Here is an 11,403-nt window from a genome sequence, read left to right as displayed (position 1 = left end):
AATTTATAAAGTTTATCGATGTGGTTTCAATTTCTTCCAAAGAAGGCTTAACCTAAGCCCTGAGACCACTCACGCCCTCAGTGGCACCTCTCCTCCACCAGAACGAGCATGTAATCTGCTACCTTAGGTTATACAAAATCCCGAAGACCATTCAATACATTGAGATTTTCATTCTGATTTCGTAGGGATGACTCCTCTGTTTTTATAAAGCTTTTTAAAGTATAAAGCATTTTTATGTTTTGATGTGGCCAAGGATCTCCTAACACCACTACTTTCAGATTTTATTTTTCTGTCTAATGTCGGAAACAGATCAAATCCTTCCCTGCCTCACACTCAAGACTATGAAGTTCACATATTAGTAAAATACCATCAGTGTTTGTGGAGTTCATGAATGAATGATTTTTTTATTTTTTGACAGAATGTCCCTCTGTCACCCAGACTGGAGTGCAGTGGCACAATTCTGGCTCACTGCAACCATTGCCTCCTGGGTTCAAGCAATTCTCCTGCCTCAGCCTCCCAAGTAGCTGGGTTTCAGGCACCTGCCATCATGCCCAGCTAATTTTTGTATTTTTGTATTTTTGTAGAGACGGGGTTTCACCTTTTTGACCTGGCTCCTCTTGAACCCCTGACATCAGGTGATTTACTCACCTTGTCCTTCCAAAGTGCTGGAATTACAGGTATGAGCCACCTCGCCCACCCTTGAATGAAAGTATTCTTGACTTTTACCCTATCCCTAACACTGTCAATTTCTTGCTTCACGAACTGAATATATATATATGATATGAATGGATATCTGACTCAATCCATTAATCTGGGGAGAGCCAAAAACCCAATCAGGATTAACTGGGTGGAGCTTCACAAACGTAATCAGATATTGCTTTTTGATTGGAAGCTAGCAGCGGATATGTGAAGGGGCGTGGGTGGGAGTTGTGATTAGAAAGGTCAATAAAAGCTTCTAAAGACCCACAGGAGAGACCCAAAGTCTTCAAGCCTGGAGTTCCTGCCTGGTTCTTCCTGAGGTCTGAGCACCTTCTAAACTACATCCAGATCTGGTAAGTCACTAATTTCTGTAAGGACACTCCCATCTAACCTACAGTCAGTCGGTCTGGGATGGTGACAGTGCAGCCTACGATGGCACAGAGCTATATCCTGTCCTTTTTTTCTTCATATGAACAATTTGAAGCTTTGAATGTTTTCCTCTAAATGCAGTTCTGTCTTTATTTCAAAAAAGTTGATTGTGCTTTGGTTGATGCCATTTTAAAATTCTTGAAGGGAGCAGTGACTCATGCCTTTAACCCCAACACTTTTGGAGGCCAAAATGGGAGGATCATTTCAGCCCAGGGGTTTGAGACCAACCTGGGCAACATGACAAAAACCCTCCTCTACACAACGTTTTTTTTTTTTTGAGGGTGGGGATGGAGTCTCACTGTGTTGCCCAGACTGGAGTGCAGTGGCACGATCTCAACTCACTGCAACCTTTACTTCCCGGGTTCAAGCAATTCTCATGCCTCAGTCTCCATCCTCAGAAGCTGGTGTCACAGACATCTGAAACCATGCCTGGCTAAGTTTTGTATTTTTAGTAGAGGTGGGGTTTCACCACGCTGGCCAGGTTGGTCTCAAACACCTGACCTCAAGTGATCCACCTGCCTTGGCCTCCCAAAGTGCTGGGATTACAGCTGTGAGTCACTGGTGCTTGGCCTCTACTTTTTATTTTAATTAGCCGAGCACGGCGGCATGCATCTGTAGTCCCAGCTATTTGGGTGGCTGGTGTGGGAGAATCACTTGAGCCCAGAAGGGTGAGGCTGCAGTGAGCCATGCTCACACCACTGCTGTACTCCAGCCTGGGCAAAAGAGAGAGACCCTGTCCAAAAAACAAAAACAAAATCAATCAAAAAGGATCTTTGACCTTAATTTTAAACCAATCACATCCTCTTCCACCCAAATGGAGACATGGGTGTGGGGGTGCATGCCTGTAATCCCAGCTACGTGGAAGGCTGAAACATGAGAACTGCTTGAATCTCTGAGGTGGAGGTTACAGTGAGCTGAGATGGCACCGCTGTACTCCAGCCTGGGCGACAAAGTGAGACTTAGCTTCACCCACACCAAAAAAATATTAGATTATACCACCCAGGTGATCATTAGATACATGAAGATTTCTACTGTGTTTTCTTAGGGACTGTCATCTCTGTCTTTGAAAACTGTTTTAACTCTGAAATATTTTGATAAATTTGACGTGGCCAAGGATCCCTCAACAAAGATACTTTCAAGTTTTTTCTTTCTGTCTAATATCAGGAAGAGATTCAACCCTTCCCTATCTCACACTCAGGACTGTGAAGGACACATATTAGTAAAACTCCATGTTTGTGGAGGGAATCAGTGAAGGAGTCCTGGACTTTCACCCTAACCCTAAATCTTTCACTTTGATGGATGAATATCTAATTCCATCAGCAAATCTGGAAGAAACCCAAAAATCCAATCAGGATTAACTGGGTAGAAGTCGAATCAAATGTAGTTCTCTTTCTCTCTTTTTTCTTTTTCTTTTTTTCTTTTTTTTTCTTTTTTTTTTTTTTTTTGAATCTAGCGTATTTTCCTGGCTGGAGTTCACTGGTGTATTGTCAGCTCACTGCAACCTCTGCCTCCTGGGTTCAAGTGATCCTCCTGCCTCAGCCTCCCTAGTAGCTTGGACTATAGGCGCAGACCACCGCAACTGGCTAATTTTTGTAATTTTAGTAGAGGTAGGGTTTTACCATGTTGGCCAGGCTTGTCTCAAACTCCTGACTTCAGATAATCCACCTGCCTCTGCCTCCCAGAGTGCTGGGATTACAGGTGTGAGCCACTTCGTCTGGCCTTGAATGAATGTATTCTTGTCTTCTACCCTATACCTAACACTGTCAATTTCTTGCTTCATGAAGTGAATATAGATATGTGATATGAATGGACATCTGATTCAATCCGGTAATCTGGGGAGAGCCAAAAACCCAATCAGGATTAACTGGGTGGAGCTTCACAAATGCAATCAGATATCATTTTCTGATTGGAAGCTAGCAGCGGATACGTGGAGGGGTGTGGGTGGGAGTTGTGATTAGAAAGGTCAATAAAAGCTTCTAAAGACCCACAGGAGAGACCCAAAGTCTTCAAGCCTGGAGTTCCTGCCTGGTTCTTCCTGAGGTCTGAGCACCTTCTAAACTACATCCAGATCTGGTAAGTCACTAATTTCTGTAAGGACACTCCCATCTGACCTAGAGTCAGTCGGTCTGGGATGGTGACAGTGCAGCCAACGATGGCACAGAGCTATATCCTGTCCTTTTTTTTTTTTTATATGAACAATTTGAGGCTTTGAATTTTTTCCTCTAAATGCAGTTCTGTCTTTATTTCAAAAAAGTTGATTGTGCTTTGGTTTAGGTCATTTCAAAATTCTTGAAGGGAGCAGTGACACATGCCTTTAACCCCAACACTTTTGGAGGCCAAAGTGGGAGGATCATTTCAGCCCAGGGGTTTGAGACCAACCTGGGTAACATGACAAAAACCCTCCTCTACACAGTGTTTTTTTTTTTTGAGGGTGGGGATGGAGTCTCACTGTGTTGCCCAGACTGGAGTGTAGTGGCATGATCTCAACTCACTGCAACCTTTACCTCCCGGGTTCCAGCAATTCTCATGCGTCAGTCTCCATCCTCAGAAGCTGGTGTCACAGACATCTGAAACCATGCCTGGCTAAGTTTTGTATTTTTAGTAGAGGTGGCGTTTCACCATGCTGGCCAGATTGGTCTTGAACACCTGACCTCAAGTGATCCACCTGCCTTGGCCTCCCAAAGTGCTGGGATTACAGCTGTGAGTCACTGGTGCTTGGCCTCTAATTTTTTTTTTTTTTTAATTAGCCGAGCATGGTGACATGCATCTGCAGTCCCAGCTATTTGGGTGGCTGGTGTGGGAGAATCACTGGAGCCCAGAAGATTGAGGCTGCAGTGAGCCATGCTCATACCACTGCTGTACTCCAGCCTGGGCAAAAGAGAGAGACCCTGTCCAAAAAACAAAAACAAAATCAATCAAAAAGGATCTTTGACCTTAATTTTAAACCAATCACATCCTCTTCCACCCAAATGGAGACATGGCTGTGGGGGGTGCATGCCTGTAGTCCCAGCTACGTGGAAGGCTGAAGCATGAGAATTGGTTGAATCTTGGAGGCTGAGGTAACAGTGAGCCGAGATGACACCACTGCACTCTAGCCTGGCCGGTGAAGTGAGATTCAGCTCCCTCAACACCGAAAAGAATTTCGCCACCTAGGTGATCTTTGGATATATGAAGATTTCTACTGTGTTTTCTTAGGGACTGTCATCTCTGTCTTTGAAAACTGTTTTAACTCTGAAATATTTTGATAAATTTGACGTGGCCAAGGATCCCTCAGCAAAGATACTTTCAAGTTTTCTTTCTTTCTGTCTAATATCAGCAAGAGGTTCAACCCTTCCCTATCTCACACTCAGGACTTTGAAGGACACATATTAGTAAAACTCCATGTTTGTGAAGGGAATCAGTGAATGAGTCCTGGACTTTCACCCTATCCCTAAATCTTTCATTTTGATGGATGAATATCTAATTCGATCAGTTAATATTTAAGAAAGTCAAAAATCCAAACAGGATTAACTGTGTAGAGATTAAGAATTCTAATCAAATGTAGCTCTCTCTGTCTCTCTGTTCAATCTAGCCTATTTCCCAGGCTGGAGTGGAGTGATATAATGTCAGCTCACTGCAACTTCTGCCTCCTGGGTTCAAGCGATCCTCCTACCTCAGCCTCCCTATTAGCTTGGACTACAGGCGGAGACCACTGCATCTCACTGAAATTTTCAATAATGAGGCTGGGGCGGAGGGTCACACCTATAATCCCAGTATCTTGGGAGGCCAAGAGGGGTAGATTGCTTGAGACTAGGAGTTGAAGACCAGCTTGGAAAACATAGCGAAATCCACTGTCTTTACAAAAAGTCAGAAAATAAAAGATGAGCTGGGTGTGGTGATGCATAACTGTGGTCCCAGCTACTTGAGAGGCTGAGGAGGAAGAATCCTTTGAGCTGGGAAGTCAAGGCTGCACTGAGCTGTGATCCCACCACTACACTCCAGGCTGGGTGACAGAGCAAGACCCTGTCAGAAAGAGAGTGAGAGAGGGAGAGAGAGAAAGAGAGAGAGAATGAGAGAAGGGATACAGGGAAAGAAGACAAGAAAGAAAGAAGGGAGAGAGAGGGGGAAAAAAAGAAAGAAGGGAGGGAGAGAGGGAAAGAAGGAAAGAAGAAAGAGAGAGAAAGAGAAAGCAAGCTTAAATAATGAAAAGAAAACAAATAGAACCTGTTCTAGGGATGCCCCATGAATGTTCCCAACAAGCTTATTTGTAGGAACTGAAAATGTGGGCATGTAGGCTTGTGACACTCCCATTCCCATTGTTTTAGAAACTTAAGGAATTAGTAATTTCCCCCAATGGTAGGAGGGGTTCGCTTTCATGTTCCTCCACACTCACTAGTCACTGGATGGAACACTGGATAGAAAGGAAGGGCTAGTGGTGGCCCTGCTTCCTCACTGCTTCGGAGATGCTCATGCTGATGCAGCAGAGGCAGAATGCTGGCTTAATGGCCACTGAGTACAGAGCAGAATTGGAGTAAACTGAGGGCTCTTTCACCATTGCCAGAGCAGTGACTTTGGCCCTGGGAGAAGATGAGATTGCATGGGCTTGTCCTGAGAGTGATGCCTTTTCTCTGGGTTTGTCCTCTGGAAGTTTTCCCTGCAGATTCATGAAGATGAGCATCTGGACTCCACCCAGACTCCTGGAGCTTGCGGGGCGGAACCTGCTGAGGGATCAAGCCTTGGCCATGTCCACCCTGGAGGAGCTGCCCACGGAACTTTTCCCCCCACTGTTCATGGAGGCCTTCAGCAGGAGACGCTGTGAGGCCCTGAAGCTGATGGTGCAGGCTTGGCCCTTCCGCCGCCTCCCTCTGAGGCCTCTGATAACGATGCCTTGTCTGGAGGCCTTCCAAGCCGTGCTCGATGGGCTTGATGCACTGCTTACCCAAGGGGTTCGTCCCAGGTGAGGTGGCCCAGGTGGGCTGGTGGGGAGGGCCCAGGTGTCCAACAGAAGGAACAGCTGGGTCATGAGAAGTGAGGAGGCCCAAAGGGGGGATAGTGGTGGTGAGGAAGCTGAGAGGACTTGGCCATTCACCAGCTCCTCAGGGAAAGCACTGCTCACCACACAAGGTCCATGGAGGTAACAGGAACCTCTCCTCTAATGGCACTGAAAGGCACCATGAAAAGTGAGAACTGGGCCGGGCACGGTGGCTCACAATGTAATCCCAGCACATTGCGAGGCTGAGGTCAAGAGTTGGAGGCCAGCCTGTCCAACATGGTAAACCCCAACTCTACTAAAAATACTAAAATTAGCTGGGCATTGTGGTGGGTTCCTGTAATCCCAGCACATTGGGAGGCTGAGGTCAAGAGTTGGAGGCCAGCCTGTCCAACATGGTAAACCCCAACTCTACTAAAAATACTAAAATTAGCTGGGCATGGTGGTGGGTTCCTGTAATCCCAGCTACTTGTGAGATTGAGGCAGGAGAATCATTTGAACCCGGGAAGCAGAGGTTGCAGTGAGGTGACCTCACACCACTGCACTCCAGCCTGGGTGACAGAGGGAGACTTGGTCTCAAAAAAAAAAAAAAAATGTGGAAGTGGGCAGGATCCAAGGGGAAAACAGGGTGAAGAAAAGTCAGAGAGGGACAAGAAGCAGGGAGGGGAGGAGCTGCTATCCAGGATGTAGAGTTTAAGTTCAGAAATGAGTTCTGAAATTCTCAGTCTCACCTCTATTTTCCCACAGGAGGTGTAAACTTCAAGTGCTGGATTTACAGGATGTCTGTGAGAACTTCTGGATGGTTTGGTCTGAAGCTATGGCCCATGGGTGCTTCCTCAATGCCAAGAGGAACAAAAAACCAGTGCAGGACTGTCCAAGGATGAGAGGACGGCAGCCCTTGACTGTGTTCATAGAACTTTGGCTCAAAAACAGGACTCTGGATGAATACCTCACCTGCCTCCTTCTATGGGTCAAGCAGAGGAGAGATTTACTGCACCTGTGCTGTAAGAAGCTGAAAATTTTGGGAATGCCCTTCCGCAATATCAGAAGCATCCTGAAAATGGTGAACCTAGACTGTATCCAGGAGGTGGAAGTGAATTGCAAGTGGGTACTGCCCATCCTGACACAGTTTACCCCATACCTGGGCCACATGAGGAATCTTCAGAAGCTCGTTCTCTCCCACATGGATGTCTCTCGCTACGTTTCCCCAGAGCAGAAGAAGGAGATTGTTACCCAGTTCACCACTCAGTTCCTCAAGCTGCGCTGCCTCCAAAAGCTTTATATGAACTCTGTTTCTTTCCTCGAAGGCCACCTGGACCAGCTGCTTAGGTGAGGGAGAGTGGTGAGCTTTCTCTGCAGACCACAGCAGAGCCTGTTACAGTAAACACTAGTGGGCATCTACTGTGAGCCAGCCTATGAGGATGAAACAGTGAAGGGGATACTAGAATGTCCATGCATTGTCCTGTTGGCGGCCCTGTCCTGAAATGGGTATCATGCAACCCTCCCAATAGAGGCAGAGGGATCAGCTAGGGGAGATGCTATAGGGAGGCTGCCATGCTAGGAAGCTAGCTACTGGGGGGTTCAGATCTAGTGAGGGTGCCTTTCTGAATTCTTCCTGAGGACGTGTGTCTAAGTTAAGATGAGGAAAATTGGCCAGGGGCGGTGGCTCATGCCTGTAATCCTAGCACTTTGGGAGTCTGAGGCAAGAGGATAGCTTGAGCCTAGGAGTTTAAGACTAGTCTGGGTAACATACCAAGACCCCTGTCAGAAATGAATAAATAAAAGTAAAAACAAACAAGATAACTTTTTTTTTCTGAGATGGATTTTCACTTTGATGGTCCAGGCTAGAGTGCAGTTGTGACATCTCAGCTCGCAGCAACTTCTGCCTCACAGGTTCAAGCGATTCTCCTGCCTCAGCCTCCTGAGTACCTGGGATTACCGGTGTGGGCCACCACACCTGGCTAATTTTTATATTTTAAGTAGAGACAGGGTTTCACCATGTTGGCCAGGCTATTCTCCAACTCCTGATTTCAAGTGATCCACCCACCTTGAACTCCCAAAGTGCTGGGATTATAGGCGAGAGCTACCACGCCCAGCCAACAAGATAATTTTTAAGAAGATGATGTGAAGTAGGGAAGTGAAGTGGGCACTGAAGAGGGGAATGCTCAGCAAACCTGCACATGTCAGAAAATCAGCTTTGTGCCCCACAGTTTGGTGAACATGAATGATCCCATCTCTAATTCCCTGTTGTCAAAGTTTCTTTTGAGCTCCAGGTAAATTAATTACCTAGGAAATGTATGATTCTGAAACAGAGGGTCAGGGAGCAGGCACAAAGAATGGTGAAAGTGATAGATGGTTTGCTGATGATACAGGCGTGTCAGGGACGCCTGCAGCCCGCCCACCCCAGCTGATGTTGCAGGATCCTGTCTGGGTTTGTCCTTTATGCCTGCATCTCCACTGGGCTCCTGTGGCCCAGGGATGTGGTTTTCTGCCTGACAGATGAGGAAAGGGAGCTTTAGGGATTCTGTGAACTTGATCCATTCCTATAAATGATGGTGAAATGACTCAGCCTCAAATGGAATTATTTTTTCTCCTTTTTTTTTTTTAATAGAGTCCCGCTCTGTCACCTAGGCTGGAGTGTAGTGGCATGATCTCTGCTCACTGCAACCTACACCTCCTGGGTTCAAGCGATTCTCCTCCCTCAGCTTCCCAAGTAGCTGGAATTGCAGGCTCCCGCCACCACACCTGGCTAATTTTTGGATTTTTAGTAGAGAGGAGGTTTTGCCATGTTCACCAGGCTGGTCTCAAACTCCTGATCTCAAGGAATCCACCAGTCTCAGCCTCCCAAAGTTCTGGGATTACAGGTGTGAGTTACTGGGCCGGGTCTAAAGTGGAATTGACCTCGGTGGCAAAGCTCTTCATCACGCATCATCCTAAGTGTTGACCATCAGGCCATGAGAATGATCCTGGACTTGGGCAAAATGGTCTCCATCCATTACCTTGAAGCCATTCCCCACCACCCTCCACTCACCCCTATGATTCCGGAGAATTAACTTCTTGCTCTCTCTCCCCAGCTGTCTGAAGACCTCGTTAAAGGTCCTCGCAATAACTAACTGTGTGCTTTTGGAATCAGACTTGAAGCATCTATCCCAGTGCCCGAGTATCAGTCAACTAAAGACCCTGGACCTGAGTGGCATCAGACTGACCAATTTCAGTCTTGTGCCTCTCCAAATTCTCCTAGAAAAAGTTGCAGCCACCCTTGAGTACCTGAATTTAGATGACTGTGGCATCGTAGACTCCCAAGTCAACGCCATCCTGCCTGCCCTGAGCCGCTGCTTTGAGCTCAACACCTTCAGCTTCTGTGGAAATCCCATCTCCATGGCCACCCTGGAGAACCTGCTGAGCCACACAATCATACTCAAAAACTTATGCCTGGAGCTGTATCCTGCCCCGCGGGAAAGTTATGGTGCTGATGGTACTCTCTGCTGGAGCAGATTTGCTCAAATTAGGGCTGAGCTGTTGAAGAGAGTGAGGGACTTCAGGCACCCCAAGAGGATCTTGTTCTGTACTGACAACTGCCCTGACCGTGACGACAGGTCATTTTATGACCTGGAGGCAGATCAAGACTGCTGTTGAATGCCTGCCTATTTGGATGGATATGTCAAACGCTTTCTTCTGGACACTTGGAAACTAAAACCTAGGTCTTAGGTACATCCTAAAGGGATCACAGAACCCATCGTTTCACACATGGGCTCTGAAAGTGGGAAAGGAAAGGTGATCAAGCAGGGGCAGGACTTGGGGGAAATGTTGCCATGGATTCGATGGGACTTTGGGAAACTGTATCCTGTAGAGTCGAAAATGGGAATCTGAATGTCTAGAGTGGAATTCAGGCTTGAGAATACATGAGGGAGTTACTCTTGCATGGATGGTTGTAAAGAAACAATCAGAAATAAAGGAAAACTGAGCAGAATCTGTCTGGTGCCGTCTATTATTAAGTAACCTGTTTTCCAGTTTAAGCCTCAGGAATCTTCAGTTATTGATGGAAAAAACAAAAGGCACTGACTGAGTTGTCCAATCAATAAGATGCAGCCCAAGAAAATCAAGGCATTTAAATGAAATTTGGTTATTGTAACCAGTTTCCTCCCATTCTTTTATTTGAGACAGAGTTTCACTCTTGTTGCCCAGGCTGGAGTTTAGAGTGCAATGGTGCCATCTCAGCTGACTGCAACCTCCACCTGGGGTTTAAATGATTCTCCTGCCTCAGCCTCCCAGGTAGCTGGGATTACAAGCATGCACCACCATGCCCAGCTAATTTGTGTATGTTTAGTAGAGACAGGGTTTCCTCACTATGTTGGCCAGGCTGGTCTCAAACTCCTGACTTTGGGTGATTCATGCAAGTAGGCCTACCAAAATGCTGGGATTACAGGTGTGAGCCACTGTGTCAGGCTTTTTTTTGTTTTTGTTTTTTAAAGGTCTCCTGTCACTCAGGCTACAGTGCAGTGGCACAATCATACCTCATTGCAGCCTCAATTTCCTGGGTTCAAGCGATCTTCCCACCTCAGCCTCCTGAGTAGCTAGGACTACAGCTGTGTGAGCCACCACACCTGGATACATTTTTTTAGTAGAGACAAGGCCTCGCTGTCTTCCCCAGGCTGATCTGGAACTCCTGAGCTTGTGATTCTCCTGCCTTGGCCTCCCAAAATGCAGGGAGTATAGGCGTGGACCACCACGCTTGGCTTGGCCTCCTCCAGTTCTTCACTTCTTTAGATGTCTGTTAACTCCTTGTTAGTTACTGTGACTGTTCAGTGGGTTAATACACACTAGGTGAACACCAAAGGCCTGGAACATTACTGGGCAAGAACAGTGAGCCAATCCACACGGAAAGCACCTTCTTCTCAGGGTCTTTCACCGCTAGCCAGATGCTGAGACCCTGCCCACTCCTTGTGAGTCTCCACATGCTTCCAGAAGCCTTAGTTGGTGGATGTCAGCTTCACTGCACAAGGAGCCACTCTCTTCCCGCTGCCCTGGAAGGGGATGTCCATATTGTGTATTGGCTGGAGACTCTGGGCAGCATCAACCCTTGCTTGTTCTCCTGATGACCAGCAGCCCTTCTTAAACTGGTTGTAGCCAGTAAAGACAGCCACATTCCCTTTAAGTAAAATACTAAAACTATACAGGCATGTAACACTTTTTAAATATTTCCATCTGACATTTTAAAAGTTACATCTTTTTGGGGAGCTAGGTCAGATTGATGAGAGATTTTCTCATAACACCTCCCCTCTCTCCCTATCAAGGAAGAGACTAGT

The 11,403-nt window shown here is 46.6% G+C and overlaps 1 protein-coding gene across 1 annotated transcript; it reads left to right on the top strand.

The window, feature by feature from the left end:
* Nucleotides 1–5,756: 5,756 nt before the first annotated feature.
* Nucleotides 5,757–9,760, top strand: LOC129393928 (PRAME family member 11-like). Its single transcript, XM_055098134.2, has 3 exons — nucleotides 5,757–6,064; nucleotides 6,845–7,426; nucleotides 9,172–9,760. Exons 1-3 carry the CDS (start codon nucleotides 5,772–5,774, stop codon nucleotides 9,731–9,733), a joined length of 1,437 nt encoding a protein of 478 aa, XP_054954109.2. The 5' UTR covers nucleotides 5,757–5,771; the 3' UTR covers nucleotides 9,734–9,760.
* The last annotated feature ends 1,643 nt before the right edge of the window (nucleotides 9,761–11,403 follow it).

The sequence above is a fragment of the Pan paniscus genome, chromosome 1 (genome assembly GCF_029289425.2).
Source record: "Pan paniscus chromosome 1, NHGRI_mPanPan1-v2.0_pri, whole genome shotgun sequence".
Lineage (NCBI taxonomy): Eukaryota > Metazoa > Chordata > Mammalia > Primates > Hominidae > Pan > Pan paniscus.
Note: the sequence above shows the minus strand (reverse complement) of the source record. Positions and strands in the feature narration are given on the sequence as shown.

Bases quoted from the DNA above. Each gene is read 5' to 3' on its own strand.
- LOC129393928 (XM_055098134.2), top strand. From the start codon at position 5,772: ATGAAGATGAGCATCTGGACTCCACCCAGACTCCTGGAGCTTGCGGGG. The intron at 6,065-6,844 runs GTGAGGTGGCCC...ATTTTCCCACAG, and splicing joins ACCCAAGGGGTTCGTCCCAG to GAGGTGTAAACTTCAAGTGC. The intron at 7,427-9,171 runs GTGAGGGAGAGT...CTCTCTCCCCAG, and splicing joins CACCTGGACCAGCTGCTTAG to CTGTCTGAAGACCTCGTTAA.